The sequence below is a fragment of the Salvelinus namaycush genome, chromosome 40 (assembly GCF_016432855.1).
Source record: "Salvelinus namaycush isolate Seneca chromosome 40, SaNama_1.0, whole genome shotgun sequence".
NCBI lineage: Eukaryota > Metazoa > Chordata > Actinopteri > Salmoniformes > Salmonidae > Salvelinus > Salvelinus namaycush.
The window spans coordinates 12,167,682-12,188,218 of record NC_052346.1 but is presented as its reverse complement, the minus strand read 5'-3'; the positions used below and the strand labels follow the sequence as shown (position 1 = coordinate 12,188,218).

General features: G+C 43.7%; 2 protein-coding genes across 2 annotated transcripts; one reads left to right on the top strand and one right to left on the bottom strand.

Moving 5' to 3' along the window:
* Positions 1 to 3,295: 3,295 nt before the first annotated feature.
* LOC120033732 (claudin-10-like) lies at positions 3,296 to 5,972 on the top strand. The gene is made up of 5 exons (XM_038980178.1): positions 3,296 to 3,641; positions 4,688 to 4,849; positions 5,123 to 5,204; positions 5,307 to 5,414; positions 5,525 to 5,972. Exons 1-5 carry the CDS (start codon positions 3,410 to 3,412, stop codon positions 5,703 to 5,705), a joined length of 765 nt encoding a protein of 254 aa, XP_038836106.1. The 5' UTR covers positions 3,296 to 3,409; the 3' UTR covers positions 5,706 to 5,972.
* On the bottom strand, positions 5,953 to 18,297 carry LOC120033731 (zinc finger protein Dzip1-like). Its single transcript, XM_038980177.1, has 18 exons — positions 18,189 to 18,297; positions 17,216 to 17,436; positions 16,348 to 16,950; positions 14,108 to 14,192; positions 13,643 to 13,779; positions 13,375 to 13,521; positions 13,125 to 13,250; positions 12,978 to 13,040; positions 12,683 to 12,811; positions 12,336 to 12,384; positions 12,116 to 12,166; positions 11,265 to 11,422; positions 10,837 to 11,041; positions 7,779 to 7,914; positions 7,167 to 7,552; positions 6,856 to 6,983; positions 6,546 to 6,708; positions 5,953 to 6,458 (listed from the first exon to the last, which is right to left on the bottom strand). Exons 3-18 carry the CDS (start codon positions 16,804 to 16,806, stop codon positions 6,379 to 6,381), a joined length of 2,502 nt encoding a protein of 833 aa, XP_038836105.1. The 5' UTR covers positions 16,807 to 16,950; positions 17,216 to 17,436; positions 18,189 to 18,297; the 3' UTR covers positions 5,953 to 6,378.
* Positions 18,298 to 20,537: the final 2,240 nt, after the last annotated feature.

The following is a 20,537-nucleotide window of genomic DNA, read 5'->3' as shown; positions in this document are numbered from 1 at the left end:
CCTGGTTCTGTTCATTGTATGTGTGATATTGACTGGATCGAACTGAAGTAACAATTGTATATACTGTATATGATGATTAGGGCGGTCAGAGTTATCCGTTAACTCAAGTTAACTTTTTTGAATTTTAGTGAACTAATGTTTTTGAATCGCGATTAATCACATTGTCTGAAAGCTTTCAAAATACAGTGAAACTTCCAAAATACATAATTTATACAGCTAAAAACAACAATTCGATGTCAAAACAAGTTGACAATGAGGTTCAATTAAGTGTGCTTTGTCAATTTACCTGATTTGCTAACTGTTACTTAGGACAACTCAATTTGAGCAAATTCTGAATTTGCAATGAATCACAACAAATCCTTTTGATTAACTCAATTAAATGTTTGAATCGTTTGACAGCCCAATAATGATCCAATTGTGATTCTGTATGTGGGGGAAAGTCTCTGTATCTAATGGCCTGTTTCCTGGGAGTGTTTCATTATCATCAAATGAACTGCTTCATCACATTTATTGTTTCATGTATTGCTATTGATAATGTCATTAAAGCAGGGCTGTTCTGCCTTTCATCAAGTTCTGTCTGACTCCGTGTTGTGTTGTTCTCCCTTTTCAAATGATTCAACTGTAGTCTAATCAAAATCAAGATATTTTAAGATATAGAAATAATCACCAACTCTTTTAGATGTTACTTTCCTAATATTGTCAGCAGTCGTATCTGCCCAAGCAGTCAGGGAGGTTGCCTGTAAACAGTCTCTGTTTTTGGTGTTGCCACTCAATTCTGCACGGACACCGTTTCTTATTTAAACCAAGAGTGATATTCCGCACAGCTGACAGACCGATGCTCCAATCTTGTGCTCTTCTAAGTGAATATGAAATCATTTTTAATGGATGCATTTTTGTGAATTCCGTGACTAGATTGGATGAAATCAGTAACTTTGTAATAGCTCCAGTAACTTACCCTCGGTAGTCCCTGTGAGCGATCCTCTCCACCTGTCCAGACAGAGGAATGTGGAGGAGGTTGGTTCAGATCCTGGGCCTCGAGGTGTCCATGCTGGACTGGGTGTTTGTGGCCTGCACCCTGGCTATCGACTACTGGAGGGTGGCCCAGGTCGGGCGCCACGGTGGGTCCTCAATTGTCAGTGTGACCTGGTTCTGGTCCAACCTGTGGAAGCACTGCTCTGAGGACTCCACCACTGTAGTCAACTGTGTGGACTTCTGTGGATGGTGAAACGTGGTTTGAGTACTAGAATCTCTCGTCTCGTATCTGGTATCTCTGTGTGGAATAATCAGGAGTCTTAAGGGTGCAGTGTCTGCTAATATGAATTTTTCTCTAAATTGAACTTAATTAATTAAAGCATATTGGCAGGTTAACACAGCTATGATACATAGTGACTAATACAACAATACATGATAGTTGCGATATATTTTATTTGGCTAAGCTAGGTTCGATTCAACTTACGTTGGAGGAAACCAGAGAACCAATGACAAACTGCTATTAACAGCTGCCTCTCTCAGGACACATACAAATCACCTTAACTTAGAGGGTTTAAAGTTCTTCATCCCGACTGTGAACTGTTTTTTCTTCTTTGTTGTTGGTTCCTGATCACACAATAAACAAGTCAATGACACAGTAGAAAAAAGAAAGTCTATACACAGTGTGTGCAAAAGGCATGAGGAGGTAGGCAATAAATAGGCCATAGGAGCGAATAATTACAATTTAGCAGATTAACACTGGAGTGATAAATGAGCAGATGATGATGTGCAAGTAGAGATACTGGTGTGCAAAAGAGCAGAAAAATAAATAAAATAAAAACAGTATGGGGATGAGGTAGGTAGATTGGGTGGGCTATTTACAGATGGACTATGTACAGCTGCAGCGATCAGTTAGTGCTCAGATAGTTGATGTTTAAAGTTGGTGAGGGAAATAAAAGTCTCCAACTTCAGCGATTTTTGCAATTTGTTCCAGTCACTGGCAGCAGAGAACTGGAAGGAAAGGCGGCCAAATGAGGTGTTGGCTTTGGGGATGATCAGTGAGATATACTGATAGGGAAGATGTTGGAATAACAAACTGTATGGGAATGCCAAGCTGTTTTTTGTCTACATTTTCCCTACTCAGGTATGATATTGGATCTGCTCTTTGGCTTGGCCTAGTGGGAGGCTTCCTCATTATATTAGGACCCATTCTGTTCTCTGCCACTATATTCACAGTAGCCCATTCAAAAGGGTTAAATGTACAGTACAGTATAAGCGACAATAAGCATACATGCCTAATTTACAAACACCACATAAGCATGCTTCTCTAAGTATTGCCTTACCTCTCTAATCTTACTACATTTGCACACACTGTATATAGATTTTTCTATTGTGTTATTGACTGTTCGTTTGTTTATCCCATGTGTTATCCCATCGCTGTGTTGTTGTTTTTGATTTAACTGCTATGCTTTATCTTGGCCAGGTCGTAGTTGTAAATGAGAACTTGTTCTCAACTGCCTACCTGGTTAAATAAAGGTGAAATAAAATTAAAATAAATAAATTAATGGTGTATTTTCAGTTATCAGTCTACAATGCGATTTGCATAAACGTTGAGTGCATGTTTTCTGAATATATCTTAATTCGCTTAATATCATTTCTCTAGCAGGGTGGAATTGGCCCCTTCCTCCAGATTTCCCATGGTGCCCCTCACCAGAGAATTCTCAACTGGAGAAAACAGCCAATCCAAACAGTCCCAGGAGCCAAAGGGATCCAACAAGACCCACGTCTACAGTGACTGGTTGTGATTGTGTGGCATGTGCACGTTGCACTGGGAATTAAGTGTTTTTGTATGTAACTGTTCCATGTGTATTAGCATGTTTTTCCATTTTAAAATGCTATTTTAATTCTTGTGGCAAAACAAATTGTCCAATAAAGATCTACTTTGGGATACTGTCCTCAGCTCTACTCTATAGGCTATATTACATAGATCATTATCAATTTGTCCAGAGAATATTGACATGAATCATGTATCTTGTGACCTTAGCTGGGAGGGAGCAGTTCATCCACTGTTATGTGAGATAAAGGGCTATGAGAGAGAGACCTAGTCAAACCCCCATATGAGGGGAGGGAGAGCGGGAAACAGTTTCACCACTCCTAATCCCTTACACTATCTCCCCCTGGATCGTGGGAAAAGACGTTTGCTTACTGAGCAAAACCATGTGAGATAAGCCAAATGTCCACAATGCTGGTTTGACTGGGTGACATAACAATGCAAGTGCCTGGCTGCACCTTGACTTCCACAGAACGAAGATCCCTGAGCAACTTCACTCCAGCTTTGTTCACTACACCCATCTCTCTGGTAAATCCTCTTCGTAAACGTAGCTTTTTTTTCGGAACCACTGCCAAGCTCAAGGAGAGCATCCTCCTTATCACCATCATCATGAAGCACAGGACGGTGATGATGTACATGGAGATAGGCTGCTTTGTGTCGTGTCTGTCTGGCTGGATTCTGGTGAGCTCCACCCTGGCTATAGAGTACTGGACCTGGTCTGAAGTGGGCAGCGTGGTGCTCACCACTGGCAACTACTTCTCTAACCTCTGGAAGGACTGTGTCTCAGACTCCACTGGGGTGTCCGACTGCAAAGAGTACCCCTCCATGCTGGGACTACCAGGTATGTTCTGGTCAGCTTGTCACAACTTCCATGGATGTGTGATTCTGTCCTAATATGGACACCGTACATCTCATGATACATGATGGGATAGTGACGCTTACAACTTGGAGGGTTATCTCGATCTTCAGTGCAGTTCGGTGCAGTTGATTGTCATTCAGCAGATGCTCTTATACAGTATTACATTAAAGGCAGATAATGGGGCAGAGCAGAAGTATGAATATAATGATCAACATTTTGCAGACGGAACTAGCGATACCATAGAGTGGAATCCACAAACTCCAATTTACACTGACTGTACAAAACATTAAAAACACCTGCTCTTTCCATGACAGACTGACCAGGTGAATCCAGGTGAAAGCTATGATCCCTTATTGATGTCACTTGCTAAATCCACTTCAATCGGTGTAGAGGAGAAAGCTTAAAGAATGATTTTTAAGCCTTGAGACAATTAAAACATCGATTGTGTATGTGTGTCATTCAGAGGGTGAATGGGCAAGACAAAAGCCTTAAATTCCCTTTGACAGGGTATGGTAGTAGGTGCCAGGTGCACCAGTTTGTGTCAAGAACTGCAATGCTGCTGGCTTTTTCACACTCAACAGCTTCCTGTGTGCATCAAGAATGGTCCACCACCCAAAGGAAATCTAGCCAACTTGACACAATTTTGGGAAGCATTGGAGTGGACATGGGCCAGCATCCCTGTGGAAGGCTTTTGACACATATCTTCTTTCAGATTTCAGTCATTTAACAGACACTCTTATCCAGAGCAACTTAGTGCATACATTTTCATACTGGTCCTCCATGTGAATTGAACACACAACCCTGGCTTTGCAAGTGCCATGCTCTAACAATTGAGCCACACGGGACTTGTAGTACATTGTAGAGTCCATACTCTGATGAATTGTAGCTGTTCTGAGGGCAAAAGGGGGTTGGTACAACTCAATATTAGGAAGCTGTTCCTAATGTTTCGTATATTCAGTGTATAATACATAACTGTAGTCCTGTACTTTGGCTTCCTGTTTAACTGAGTGTTCTACTCTCTGCATCAGTGTTCCTTCACTCAGTAAGGGCTCTGTCCATCTGTTCTGTCATCCTTGGGTTCTTCGCTGGAGTCCTCACACTGATAGGTATGAAGTGCACCAAGATTGGAGGGTCAGAGCTCGCCAACGCACGGGTCACCTTCGCCGGGGGAATCACCTATCTGGCGTCTGGTAAGATATGTTTATGGAGTACCTGATTAGTAACCAAAGTGGCCCAGCGGTCCCGAGTGGGGCAGCGGTCTAAGGCACTGCATCTCAGTGCTAGAGGTGTCACTACAGAGCCTGGTTCGATTCCAGGCTGTATCACAAGTGGCTGTGATTGGGAGTCCTATAGGGCAGTGCACAATTGGCCCACTGTCGTCTGGGTTAGGCCGTCACTGTAAATAAGAATTAGTTCTTAACTGACTTAGTTAAATATGATAATAATAGCTGTTTTCCTCCTAGGATTTGCTGGCCTGATCGTGTACTCCTGGTGGGGTAACAAAGTAAGATCTGAGTTTGTGGATCCCAATTTCAAGGCACAGAAGTGAGTGAATTTCTCTCAATGAGACTGCTGGAACACACTAGAACAACATTGGTTTCAAGTAGTTAAGTATACAGTATATGCTTTCTAATTCTTTCTCTTCAGATTTGAAATCGGAGCAGCGGTTTTTATTGGCTGGGGAGGCTCGATCTTGCTCATCACCGGTGGTTTCGTACTCAGCTTCTTCTCTGGAAAGGAGGGCCTACGCTCAACGTAATACATTCCACAAAATTCCTGCTTCACTCAAAAGACAATAGTTGGCATCAGAGGAATATATTTTGTGTCGCATATGTTCATCTCAGTTCTCTTGCTCCGTCTTCCAGATCAAAGAAAAGGCCCCGCAGACCTAACTCCTATGCCACAGCTCGGACCAGACGCACATACATGATGCCAAACTCTTCCAGAGTGACTCCAATGCCACAATTGGTCCAAGGGAGCAGAGGTGGCAGAAAGATCAGGACAACAAGAACCACTGGGACATTTAGCAGGGACGATTTTGTTTGAGCTGCAGTAGCTCCTGTACCGCAGGAAATACACTGCTTCATATCATTGGTCGTTAGTTACCATGAAAACATTGTGAGAACTGAATCAATTTGATAACTGTCTCGCCACCTACACCTTGTAGATAGATAACTTATGTATGAATGTTTTACTAACATATAACTGTGTTCCTTTTGTGAACTGAATTGACATCAAGGAAAGGGATGAATGTTTTCATTTGATTAAAAAAAAAAAAAGTTTATTGCTAGCATGTATAAATATTTTAGATACAAAAACACATTTTATTTTCTTTCATAGGACACACAAATGTCTTACAAATGCCATGTAAATTGTTTTGACACAAATCATACAAGTACCTCACATGGAGTGCAATATCACATTTCATAAAACCTCTAAGTTGACAATTCACTATAGCTAATATATAATCTGTATATGAAATAAAAACACTGAAAACCGCCACAAGGCAGATGGCTACCACTGTCATAGGTGTATGTCTCTAGAGATCCACTGTGTTCCGAGCAGAGGATCTCTTCGTTAAGTCTCTTTTATATGCAACTGTAATTCTAACAGTATCGGTAATTCATGTATAAGTATATTTGCCTTCCAAAGAATTCCTATGGGCGTCATATTGAGTTTTATCATTGTAGAACTGTAAACCTGTATCACCTCCATATTACTATATATCATCGTCACTCCAGTCGCTGACAGAGACCAGACTGCTCTTCAGAGTGCTGCCGGTTCCTGCTTCATTCAAACCTGGGGAATGGATAAACATCAGAGGCTGAAGGTGAAGGATAAAGGGACCTGAATGGAGCCGGATCTGTGAGAGTGAGTGAGACTGACCTGTTTTCGGTCCCTTCCCGGTGGATGTTCCCCAGACACTGGTAGTGCTGTCTGAGTCCAGGCTCTTCCTCACGGGGGTGGTGGGCTTGCCCACAGGGGCGGGTACCGATAGGTCATCCAACGAGGAGATATCCCAGTCATCCTCATCATCATCGTTTGTATACTGAAACGCCACATAACAGTCCAGACGAACACGATTAGGATATGAGAACATTCTGACGTCAGCAAATGTTCTGTTTGTTCTCTGTGTCTTATGTTACTCTGAGTTGATGATGACACTGCAGAGAGGAGACGAGAGAGGATTTCTCACCTTGAGTTCCCGTACAACGTCTTTGTCTTTCCTCTCTGGTAAGGTGCTCACTCCCCCTAGTGGCTTCTTTGGTCCTCTGTCTGCAAGCTCCTTCTCCAGGCTCTTAGTCAAGTCCTTGACCAGGTTATCTGGAAAGACAAATATGGTCAGCACAACGCATAAAAACCTATGGGCAACAGTTTTCAATAAACACACAACTAAAAAAGAAAAGGCTGTAGACTTGGTATATGTGTGTTGTTATCTGAAATTAGCACTTAATACCACACAAAGGAGTAAATCATAGCAGTAAAAACAACAAAAGTCCCTCTTACTGTTTGTAGTCTTCTGTACGTTCCCATTCTTGTCTTTGTAGTTCTGGAGCTGTTGTGGGTCGATCTCCTCCAACTCACTCCCCTCTGTCCACTCTCCCTCACTCTCTACCACAGTGACCCCCATCTTGGTTGTGTTGACCGCAGCGCTTCTGGGCTGCTGGGGTTTATATGGCTGAGCCTGGGTGGTCCTGGGCTGGCCAAATCTGGCCTGGGCCGGTTTGGACTGGGTGAGTTTGTGATGGGGGGTGGTCTTGGGTTGTGTTGGTTTGGGCTGGGACGCTCTGTGATGAGGGACTCTCTGCTGCTGCCTGGGTTTCTGAGGTGGCTTCTCCTCTTCAGACTCCTCCTCCTCTGTTGACTTGTCGTCTGAGCTGAAGGGAGGGGTCCTATGAGGCCAAAGGCAATGTCATAATTTGAAATGAACATACAATCAATCACTCCCTTATAAGGTAATAAGACACAGCTTGTAAGACAACTCACTTTCTATGGTATCCTTCTCAATGCAACAGACTACGTACTCAGATTTCTGATACCACATAAATGAAGCCAGTGGCGAGGTAGTCTCTGGCATGCATTGAGACAAACAGCAGGAGATTCTGACTAGGTACGTACTTGGGAGTGGAGGTCTTGGGCAGGGTACTGGTAAGGGTCCGGGGGGCAGGCTGTTTGGCAGGCGCTGCTGGTGGTCCTGACATCACTTGGGTCACCTTGGAGGAAAGGCTGCTGGACCGTTGTCTGGCCTGGGTCACTTTCGGGAGGGACAGAACAACAACAATCAGCTGATTAGTTCATTTGAGGACGTCTCGAGTCCGAAGTAGGTTAAAACGGTGACGGACATGACTCCTGTTGGGAGCAGCTTAAGGCTTAAATGTTACATTGATTAAGGGGTCCTTGTTTAATGTCACCAGCAGCGTCCTAGCAAACTATCACAAGAGAATGGAATGGACTCATGAGATGAAACATGAACCCCTCAGCAAAATCCACATTGAATGAGTCAAAAGTTCTAAGTCCTCATACTCCCCACATGCTATAGACCACCAAGTGCTAACAGTCAGTATCTGGATAATATCTGTGAAATGCTTGACAATGTATGTGATATCAACAGAGAAGTATATTTCCTGGGTGATTTAAATATTGACTGGCTCTCATCAAGCTGCTCACTCAAGAACAAACTTCAAACTGTAACCAGTGCCTGCAACCTGGTTACATACAACACAGGAATGAAATCATCAACATGTATTGATCACATCTTTACTAATGCTGCAGAATTGTGCTTTAAAGCAGTATCCAAATCCATAGGATGTAGTGATTACAATATAATATCCATATCTAGGAAAACCAAAGTTCCAAAGGCTGGGCCTAATATAGTGTATAAGAGGTCATACAATACGTTTTGTAGCATCAACATTCATATGTTGATGATGTAAAGAATATTTGCTGGTCTGTGGTTTGTAATGTGGAGCAACCAGACGCTGCACTTAACGCATTTATGTAAATTGCTTATTCCAGTTACTAATAAGCACGCACCCATTAAGAAAATGACTGTAAAAACTGTTCAATCCCCTTGGCTTGATGAGGAAATTGAAAAATTGTATGGTTGAGAGGGATGAGGCAAAAGGTATGGCAAATAAGCTGGCAGCCCAACTGACTGGCAAACTTACTGAAAATTAAGAACTAAGCTAAATAAAAATAAACTATACTATGAAACAAAGAAGTGATATAAAGAATGATAGTAAAAAGCTTTGGAGCACCTTAAATTACATTTCGGGTAAAAAAGCCAACTCGGCTCCATCATTCATTGAATCAGATGGCTCATTTATCACAAAACCCACTGATATTGCCACCTACTTTAATTACTTTTTCATTGGCAAGACAAGCAAACTTCGGGATGACATGCCACATCCAAGTATATCAGACCAAATTATGAAAGACAAGACCTGTACTTTTGAATTCCGTAGAGTCAGTGTAGAAGAGGTGAAAAAAATGATTGTTTTCTATCAACAATGACAAGCCACCAGGGTCTGACAATCTGGGGGGAAAATTACTGAGGATAATAGCAGACAATATTGCCACATCTTCAATTTAAGCCTACTAGAAAGTGTGTGCCCTCAGGCCTGGAGGGAATCTAAAGTTATTCCGCTACCCAAGAATAGTAAAGCCCCCTTTACTGGCTCAAATAGCCGACCAATCAGCCCGTTACCAAACCCTAGTAAACTCCTGAAAAAAATTGTGTTTGACCAGATATGCTATTTCACAGTAAACAAATTGACAACAGACATTCAGCACGCATATTGGGAAGGACACTCAACAAGCATAGCACTTACACAAATGGCTGATGATTGGCTGAGAGAAATTGATGATAAAATGATTGTGAGGGCTGTCTTGTTAGACTTCAGTGCAGCTTTTGACATTATCGATCATAGTCTGCTGCTGGAAAAACATATGTTATGGCTTTGGACCCCCTGCTATAATGTGGAGAAAGAGTTACTTGTCTAACAGAACACAGAGGGTTTTCTTTAATGGAAGCCTCTCCAACATAATCCAGGTAGAAGCAGGAATTCCCCAGGGTATCTGTTTAGGACCCTTGCTTTTTTCAATCTTTACTATCGACATGCCACTGGCTTTGAGTAAGGCCAGTGTGTCTATGTATGCGGATGACTCAACACTATACGCGTCAGCTACTACAGAGACTGAAATGGGTAGAAAGGAATAAGTTAGTCCTAAATATTTCCAAAACTAAAAGCATTGTATTTAGGACAAATCATTCACTAAACCCTAAACCTCAACTACATCTCGAAATGAATAATGTGGAAATTGAGCAAGTTGAGGTGACTAAACTGCTTGGAGTTACACTGAACTGTAAACTGTCATGGTTAAAAACATATTGAAACAACAGTAGCCAAGATGGGGAGAAGTCTGTCCATAAAAAAAGCGCTGCTCTGCCTTCTTAACAACACTATCAACAAGGCAGTTTTGTCGCACCTAGACTACTGTTCAGTAGTGTGGTCAGGTGCTACAAAGAGGGACTTGGGAAAATTGCAGTTGGCTCAGAACAGTGCAGCACGGCTGGCCCTTAAAAGTACACGGAGAGCTAACATTAATGACATGCATGTCAATCTCTCATGGCTCACAGTGGATGAGAGATTGACTGCATCATTACTTGTCTTTGTAAGAGGTGTTGACATGCTGAAGGCACCGCCCCCCTGCATACCCCACAAGACATGCCACCAGAGGTCTCTTCACAGTCCCCAAGTCCAGAACAGACTATGGGAGGCGCACAGTACTACATAAAGCCATGACTACATGGAACTCTATTCCACATCAGGTAACTGATGCAAGCAGTAGAATCAGATTTAAAAAGCAGATAAAAATACACCTTATGGAACAGTGGGGACTGTGAAGTAACACAAACATAGGCAGACACATGCATACACACACATGATAACATACGCACTATACACACACGTACACATGGATTTTGCATTGTGGATGTGTGGTAGTGGTGTATGGGCCTGAGGGCACACACTTAGTGTGTTGTGACTTACGTAATGGTTGTATTGTAATGTTTTTAAAATTGTATAACTGCCTTAACTTTGCCGGACCCCAGGAAGAGTAGCTGCTGCCTTGGCAGCACCTAATGGGGATTCATAATAAACACAAATACATCTACCTTGAGTGGGTTGTTTTGGTTTGACCCGCTGCTCGGGGGCAGAGTCACTCCCCGTCCTCTTGTCCTTCAGTCTCAGACGCAGTGTGTGAGCCACATCCTCACGGTGACGCCAGTAGTCCGGAATGTCCCTCGCTGTACTCTCTCTCTCCATGCACACCTTAGCCATGAGATCACTGTACTCACTGCCTCCGAGTCCCCTCAGCCCCTACAGAGTTGTGTAGATTAGAAAACAGAAGACGCTTAAATATCATAGGGATTATCTTTACTGGGGAGACAAATGATCCCTTAAGTCTATTAGTGAAGTCAATTTGTTGTATGTTTTTGATGGTGTATCGCTCAGGCTGACTCTTTAATGGCATAGATCTTCCACAGAGTGTGATTTTAAAGATTCCATTGTGTATTTGTACTCATGAAGGTACAGTACATACCGGTTTGACTCCCAGGGACTCAAGCTTCTCTAGGAGTGCCTGCTCCAGGGCGGGACGCAGCTCCCTCTTGATGTTGGGGTTCTTCCTCAGGACACTGGTCACCGAAGACGGCTGCTTCATTACAACAACTGGCTTCTTCTCAGACACGCTGGACGAGTCTATGACAAGCAACAGACAGGTACAGTACACTTACACACATACACTTGATAACACACTCAAAATAACACTGAAGCCTTTGTAGTTTCAGAGGACAGGCTGGGCAAGCATGAAAATTATTTGAGAGAGGTGCATATGACCTTCCTTTTCTTCCATCTACAAAGGACCTGTGCCATAGATAACTACAGCTAACAGCCACAGGATTCTGGAGAGCGACGGGCAGAAGAGGAGAACATCTTGCTGCTTTTTTGGGCCAACGTGGCTTTGACTGACTCGACATCACAAATGCTCACTGACTACATGGCAGGCATCACAGACCGAATCACACGTCCGTGCAGAGAGCATGCATGGAGCAGACAGACAGACGCTGCTGCCGTCTAGACTGTGTTACCTTTGTCCTCCTCAGACAGCTCCTCTATAGGATCCAGTTTAGGAGCAGAGGGATGCTGCTCTGATTGGACAACACAGGGGGTCAGAGGTCAGACAAGAGCGGGAATTAGGAGGAGGGAACTCAGTAAAGGGAACAATAACATTGATCTTTAATGGTGTCTCGTTGGGAGGTCTGATCAACAGGGAGAGATCGCTGACAGAACAGTCTTGTTACGTGCTTGCCTACCTTTTCTCTGAGCAAAAGGACGCAGACGTCTAAATTGACTGAGCTACATATTGTTGGGAATCTCCTGCTAATAACCTACCCTTCACTACTCTCTTTGGTTTAGGCTCTGGTGCTGGGGCTGTTATGATCACTGAAACATACAAAGTAGGAACAATAGTCAGTAATAACAGGTTCTTTACAGAACTACAAACCGCTAATATCCAAGTTCAAGCTAACATCCAGATTCAAGCTAATATCCAAATTTGACAAATATAAACATAGTCATACAAAAAATAAAGTCAATGAAAAAGTATGCATACCTGGAACTTCAACTAATTTAGTAGGTGGATTTGAGGACATATGCTTTATCTGTGAAATGAAGAAGTATAATTAGCTACATTACTTAATTATATATATTTTTATGTTTTGTATTCAAAGCTGTTGAACCCCAAGGGCATGATCTAATTTAATTGAACTTCTTAACATGCTTATGAAGTCAGAGTGGCCCTGACGACTACACTATATGAGCGTGTGAAAACATGACACGTCCATCCGGCGCCATCAATCCAGGATTTCCTGTATGAGGGCCAAGTAGGCGCCCTGTTTCCTGATATTCCCAGCTGCCCCGGTGGCCGGGTCGCCAGGGGGTGGTGGTGAGTGAACTGACCTGCTCTCTCTGAGAGAAGATGATTAGGTCCCGCTCCTGAAGCCGCTGGTCACTCTCCTCCTTCTGCCTCTGGCTCTGCTGCTGCCACTCCACCACAGACGACTCCAACCTGCTAAACTGATCCTGCCACTGAGAGGAGACATAGGACAGACGTAGACGTTAGAGATCCCACTGCGATGGCTGCCTCTCAAGGCTCTCCGCTGACCTTGAATGAACTATTCAACAGAACTTACAAGTAGTTCTGTTAACCAGTATTCTTCATGAAAGCTTCACAGATATGTCATCCACATCTTACCTGATTCTTCTCGCTCTCATGGTTAGCCTTCATTTTTTCTATTTTTGATGTAAACCTTTCTTCCTGTAACAAAATAAATAGTTGATCTTTTTTTTTTTAATCACAACTTGAAATATTTAAGAGAAGAAGTACTGCTTAGCTGCTTACCAGTTTCTTGTGTTTCTGATCCATCTTCTGGACCACAACCTTGTTTTTTTCATCCATGTCTTGGTCAGTCTGCTGGGGAGCAGGACTGGGCCTCCTCTCAGGAGTGGTCATCGTGAGGTCCACTTTCTGTACAGATCACATCCAATCATTCAAACAAAAACCTCCCTGAATTACAGAACCAAATCACCAACGCATCAGTTTGAACTGGACACAGAACCATGAAAGTCAGCGCTTTGACAAATGGACTAACTTGTTGAAGAAGAGCGTTCCTGTTGTGAAGCATCTCGATCTCCCCCCGGAAACCCTCTCTCATCTCCTCCATCTTCCTGTGTTCTTCTTCCTTCCAGATCTCTAGCGTTCTCATCAAATCCTGGTGCATGGACTGCTGGTCTCTTTCCTACAGATGAAAGAGAATGAAAATGGTCAAAAGCTCTAAACAAATACGCAAGTGCAAACATTGCATTCAATAACGAAGCTGATCAAAGCCATGGAAACAAGCACGGTTCTTATTGTCCCACCTGAGAGGCTTTGGCCAAGAGGGCTTGCCTCTGTGACTCCAGCTCAGATGTGGTGTAACTCAGCTGCCCTTTCAGCCGACTGATCTCCTCCTCATCTGCAATGCTCTTCACTTTCCTCTGGTTGACTGTCCTTAACTCTGAGAGAAACAATCACAGAGACATACTAATGAAGAAAAAGTTAGCCTAACTATCAAAGATACACCTCTCTCTTTCTGCTAGACTGTGTGGGAGTGTGTGACATGTCTACTGCTGCAAACTAGAGCGGGATGTCATGGGAACTGGTTTTCCAGCATTGAAGGAACACTGTGGTGCGCTTGGGGACAGCCATACCAGTGGCTCCCTATGGGACTGTCAGGGGAGACAGGGTGGTTGGCTGTTGCGAACCTTCTTACCTGACTGATGGTTACTTTCCCTACCGTTGTCTCTAAACTGATGATCAAACCTTTTAAAGCTCTCTTGACTTACGGCTGTCGTACTCGTCTGGATGGCGACGTTGCATATGATTCTGGAGAAAGGAGGAATTCATGAAGGCTTTATCACAATGTTGACACTAAAGGAAAAGAAAAGGAAACGTAATTATAGATCTACAGTACATTCCCATGCAAAGATTGCAATGAATCAATGGTCTGAATACATGTTGTTTGCTACCTTCACTTATAGATCAAATGTAAAGCCAATTTCGTAATAGGCAACTTGGGCTGTGTGTAAAAATTGAACACATCTGAAGCCGAAGCTCAAGCCACGACTATACCATCTACCATTAAGCTTTAGGGACTGTTTCCTGGGAGACAGATCGACATAGCGACTATACTATCTACCATTAAGCTTTAGGGACTGTTTCCTGGGAGACAGATCGACATAGCGACTATACCATCTACCATTAAGCTTTAGGGACTGTTTCCTGGGAGACAGATCGACATAGCGACTATACTATCTACGATTAAGCTTTAGGGACTGTTCCTGGCAGACAGATCAACATAGTGACTATATTATCTACGATTAAGCTTTAGGGACTGTTCCTGGCAGACAGATCAACATAGTGACTATATTATCTACGATTAAGCTTTAGGGACTGTTCCTGGCAGACAGATCAACATAGCGTGAGTGACGTGATTCTCCCCGGATGCCTGGCATCACCTCGCTCCAGCTCACAGGGGGAGTGACAGACGGGGCAGATTAAACGCTGGAGCAACCACATCACACACCACATTTAACGCCCGACACCAACACAGCTTGCATCTGTGCCTTCATTCAAATTGAACTGCACTGCCACCTTGTTGCCTCGCGTGCTGGTGCTCTACCATGCTGCAGGGGAAGTGGTGGTTTCTACAACAGAGACCCTTGTTGTTGTGTGCTGTAATTACATTGCTGCTCTGGAATAACTTTGGAAATCGCCAGTGAAATTGAATTAGGTCTGGTCATTGATAGAATCAAGGCGGTTGTGTATCTGTTGGCATCCGTTTGCCGTGTCTTGATGTGCGAGACGGTAATAAAAAAGCGGACTTAAACGTTCATTTTCTAGATTGCATTGACAACACACAGGCTGAAATAGGCAGGACGTTTCTTGAATGATAAAAGCACTACAATTTAGGCAACATTTCTGTGCTTTGCAGACAATTAGGCTAGATACTGTGTATCAAATACACTGTGCATTCTGTATATCTGTTGAAGTTTCTGTATCTGTAAAATGTAGCTTGACGCAATACATTTGAGTACCTGTGTGAAACAATCAACCCATCTTGGTCTATTTTTGGATGCATGGTGGCCCATCAATAATTGAGCTGTACAGACGCCTTGGTTATCAACGTGCCTGTTAGCCGGGCAGGGCACTCTCACCTAGCAACAATGCTCAGTCATATGAAACACTAGTTGTTGTCTTGGCCAAAGCTGGGCCCTATTCAACAGCAATGCCCTTTAAAAGTATAAGGATATATCCTTCTATTCTACATCTTTTCAATAAATGCATACATTTCTGGTGTAGAAAATCAAAACGTCACGTTGACTCGAGACCAATGTCATTATGAAAACATGAATGAGGGTAGGGGAGGTGGTTCAGTCATTTTGGTTATGTCTCTTGCCACCCTTTTGTAAGTGGGCTGAAAGAAGTAGGTCTAATTATCCCCAGCTGACACCACCTGCTCAGAGCACAATCCTATTGTTTAGGTCCCAAAACAAGGCTGATAATGATTACGTCTACCAATCCTTATAAAGTGGCCACATTACAGCTACGGGACGAGGTGAACCTATTTCCAACACTATGTCTCTGATTTAAATGGTATAATTAATTTAAACCAAATCAAATTCAATTTGTCACATGCGTCGTAAACAACAGTAGACTAACAGTAGACTAACAGTGAAATGCTTACTTATGGGCCCTTCCCAACAATGCAGAGATAGAAACAATAACAATTATAGGAAAATAATAACACGAGGAATAAATACAGATTGAGTAATGATAACTTGGCTATATACACAGGGGTACGAGGTAATTGAGGTAGATATGTACAAAGATGAACCTCCTGTTAGCATTCTCACTCCTCTGACAATGATAATTGAACAAAACTAAAGTAGCTCTGAATACCGCCTGGAGAACAATGGCTAAGAGGAGGACCCAGGAGGAAGGGGGGTGGGGGGACTAACTGTTGTACAATACACATGGAAACAGACACCGAGAAGAAGCGGCAGCGTGAGGAGGTGTTCAGTACCTTATGGCAATTAGTCATGTTGATCATAGCCTGCTGGTTGAGGGCAATGATTTTCTTCCTCTGCTTTAGCTCCGTCTTCAGTATCTTGGCCTGGTCCGCCTGCTTCTGCTGCTGGGCCAGGAGCTGCTGGTGCTCGCGGGCCTGGGTCTGCAGCCTCTCCTCAGCCACCCACAGGCTCAGGGTCAAGTACTCCTGGGAGTGCAGCAGGTACTCCACTGTCAGCTGGGCCAGGCGGAAGAGCTTGAGCAGCGCTGGGTCCACGGGGCTCTGGCAGCGGACACAACGCTCTCCCTCCACGTTGCAGAAGGTCACCCCTGTGATGTGCTCCTGCAGGGTCTGGAAGTCCAGTTCGCTGGCCACCAGGTCCACGTCCACCGCGCTGATTCGGCGCCAGTCAACGCTCTCGCGCCGCGGCCGGAATTTGAAGGGCGGGATGGTGGTGGATGTGGAGACAGACATGGCTGGCGGGGGTGGTGCAAGAAAACACCGGCTGCTGGAGGAGGGCTGGCTCAGGAGGGAGTTTAGGAGGGAGGGGATCCCAGCTGATGAGTGGGTACCTTGTGTCTCTGGCTGGTATGGGTAATAGACGTTATTGTAAAATGGCTGAAAAAAACAAGACATTTATACTAGGTTATTATTTTGGATTTGACTTGTGACAGACAACAACGAAGAGATTATTGTGTGTTACAGATTAGAAATGCAGCATCTCAATCAAGGTCAGGGAGAAACAAACCTTCTGCAGGGATCACAGCAGTACAACAGCAGCATGAACACAGAGTAGAGAATATGGAAGAAAAAAAGCAAGGATTCCACCACTCAGCACATGAATGAACCATATGAGATGACACAAAAAAGGCTAAGCATTTACATTTGTATTCGATGGTAATCTTCCCAGTTCTGCTGATGTCGAGTTGATGCCGTGTTGTCCTTACCATCGTGGATTTCATGAGCCTTTATGCGATTGAACATAGAGAACGAGTAGTCGTTACCTATTGGTGCACGCCCCCTTCAGCTGTACGCCGCGACACCGAGGCAGGGCGTCCTCTCGATCACCATGGAGACAGAAGTGCGTCTCACTTTACGGGCTCCCTGGGGAGACACGTTATCAAAATATTGCACCTAATCAATCCTAAATGATTCCACAATGCACGCGACTGCAGCATCAACAGCATCCTCGCAAGCAAGCTGGATGTTTTCAATGTTTTTGTGAAGCCACTCATGCCACTGACACTGCAGTAATAACATATGACCATTTTTAATTAATGTTCTGTTATTCTACCCACGTGATATCTGTCTGGCTAACATCTGCAACAAAAATGCTTAAACTTCAGTCTTTTTTATATTTCCCTCAAATTACGGGCACTGTGCCTCAAAACAGTTCAAGTTGGGACAAGTTGAGCCCAACAAAAGAACAGAACGCATGTGGAGAAAAAGTGTATTTTTTTTACGTTAGCTAACGTTACCTAGCTATAAATGTAACTAGGCTATACTAGTTAATAGCGGAGTAACTAGTTATTTAGCTAGCTAAGTAACGTTTATTTTGTAGACATTAACAAAATAGCAACCAGTAAGTTAGCTAGCTCACACGTCTTTATTTTCAAAAACATCCCTAACTAGTTAGCGGACTAAACTCCACTCCATGGTGAAGGAATGAGTTTAGTCCGTTAGTTACTACTGTCAGCTCGCTAACATTAGCTAGCTAAATTGGTTTACAGACATTTAATTTAGCAGCAAACAAATATATTGAACATGGACTTCATTGTATGTGCCTTTTGAATGTATCTCATAAAATAAATACCATTCTGATCTAATTCTAAGTTTTAGTTAGAACGCAAACTTACCGCCCGCAACGTTTTTAAAGTCCATAAAAACTGTTTTTCCACGGGCCTCAAGCTTTACTGAGATCTTCGGTTGGAGAGACTGGAGAGACCGCGGTGACGTAGCAGCTGCTGCACACATTCCAAATGCTCTGCTCATCGCGTGTCCCCTCTCAAAAGAGGGTGGAGGGGAATTAGGGAACTCAAACTGCTGAGATTTAGGAAAGGGGGATTGACAAATGTGGGTGTTAGTCTATTATCCCCTGAATACGCAATTGCATATACCATATACACATTTAGAGTCACAGTGCTTTTAACATTTTGTTGGCTGTTGGCCGTTACTTTTTAGCCACAGTCGTTGTTTTTATAGGCAAGAAAAGCAACGGCGCAAAGGACAGCGCTCAAAGTGGTGTTCGTTTTTAAGCGGTTTTTAGTGGCTAAATGACTCTCCCTTGTGGTGTAGATTATGAACTTCCCCACAGAGATGTGTGCCTTGTTCTGCCAGAAGATGTCAGTAGTAGGTCCTTTATAAAAATGTTTATCCATCACTGGCATGTCAGCTAGGAAACATGTCAGCTGTTTTAGTTGAGGGCAGTCAGGCCAAACAGCTGTGGGGGCAGGGAGAGAACACAGCACCTCCTTGTCAAAAGAGACAGAAAGACACTGTGGTGTGCATCGTGCCAGTCAGCACACTCAGGCATACACACACACACACACACACACACACACACACACACACACACACACACACACACACACACACACACACACACACACACACACACACACACACACACACACACACACACACACACACACACAGTGAACATTACATTGTTCATTTAACAGATCATCTAGTGCTGAACCTGCTGTTGGAGTCCCGCTGCTGTGGTAGACTGACAGTAGACGCTATGTGAGCAGTGGATCCTGGTACATTTCCCTGGTCAGTCCCCAGACTGCACCACTAGCAGCAGATAGAGGTCCTGATAAATAAAGGATTTAATTCAGACAGACAGACAGGATAGCCCCAGGCAGGCAGACAGACAGACCGACAGGATAGCCCCAGGCAGACAGACAGAGACTTTTCTCTCAGGGGCTTTTCCAGGAGCAGGCAGGAAGCCCATGCTGGTGTGGTGTGGCATCCCAATGAAGCATCCCACAGTTCAGCAAAAGGACAACATGTTGAAGATGATGTGTAGAGGTCCAAGTTTCACCCAAAGGCGCCTGACCACATGCCCATTAGATGCTTACTCCAAAGGTCGATATTGGTGATGTCTGGGGCCCTTTGGAAGGTGAAACCATCCGAGCCACTTCAGCAACTATCAAGCTGAGTGACAAGAAAAATTGCAAGACAATTGAGTGCTACACTGTCATCGCTATGCGTCTTATCCTCCACTTTTCTCCATATCTCGAGCCTAGTGAGTGCGGTATAACAATTGTGCAGTATCTCAGAGCTGAACATTCTTTAGAAATGGTCCTTTTCCTTTCATCCAAGCCACTTTGTTGTCTATTTTTGACAGGCGAGCCGAGGAGTGTTTAGATACAGTGTAGCGAGGTGACTCGGCCTCGTAGGAAGAGAACATGAAAGGAAAAAGTGACGAGGACAGAGGCAACCCACGGATCCTTTTATTGTCTACCCACAAACACATGTTGCTAAGTTCACTGGGAACCGAGGACTCTGTGTTCACAACAGGTTGTACTTGATTTGTTGCTGGAGCTAGGGCGGAGAAGGCTCTAAGAGTGTGAGAGAGAAGGACATAGAAGTAGAGAGATTACCAATAATCTCAAAAGTAATAAGAGGTAAGAGTCAGGGAGAGGTACCTGTATGCTGCATGTGGACTAGGACTGTGCTTTAGTGCTATAAAATGGCTGCTTCTTCTTCTATCCTTTCCTGGAAGGTGCAAGGTCTTGTTGTTTTCACGCATCTCCAACCTGGTTCTATATCACAGGTCCTCAAACCAAAGGTCAAATAGGGGGTGCTTATATTTGTCCTGTTTCACACATGTAGAAGTGTGTACCCTGTATAAGTGCGTGGTGTGAATTGGAAATGTGTTTTTTGCATATCCCACTCCCCCTGAGAAACCCTCGGTGAGTGGGGGCTGCGGTCAGGGATCAGCCATGATTGACAGCGACCCTGGAGAAATTAGGGTTAAGTGCCTTGCTCAAGGGCAAATCGACCGCTTTTTTTCACCTAATCGGCTCGGTGATTCGAGCAAGTGAAGTAGCAACTTTTCAGTTATTGGCCCAATGCTGGTCAGCGATAAGGAAGGGAAGATAGTTCACAGTTCCCTTATCTCACCTTATCTCTTTTTCTACTGTATTATTGACTGTCTGTTTGTTTTACTCCATGTGTAACTCTGTGTTGTTGTATGT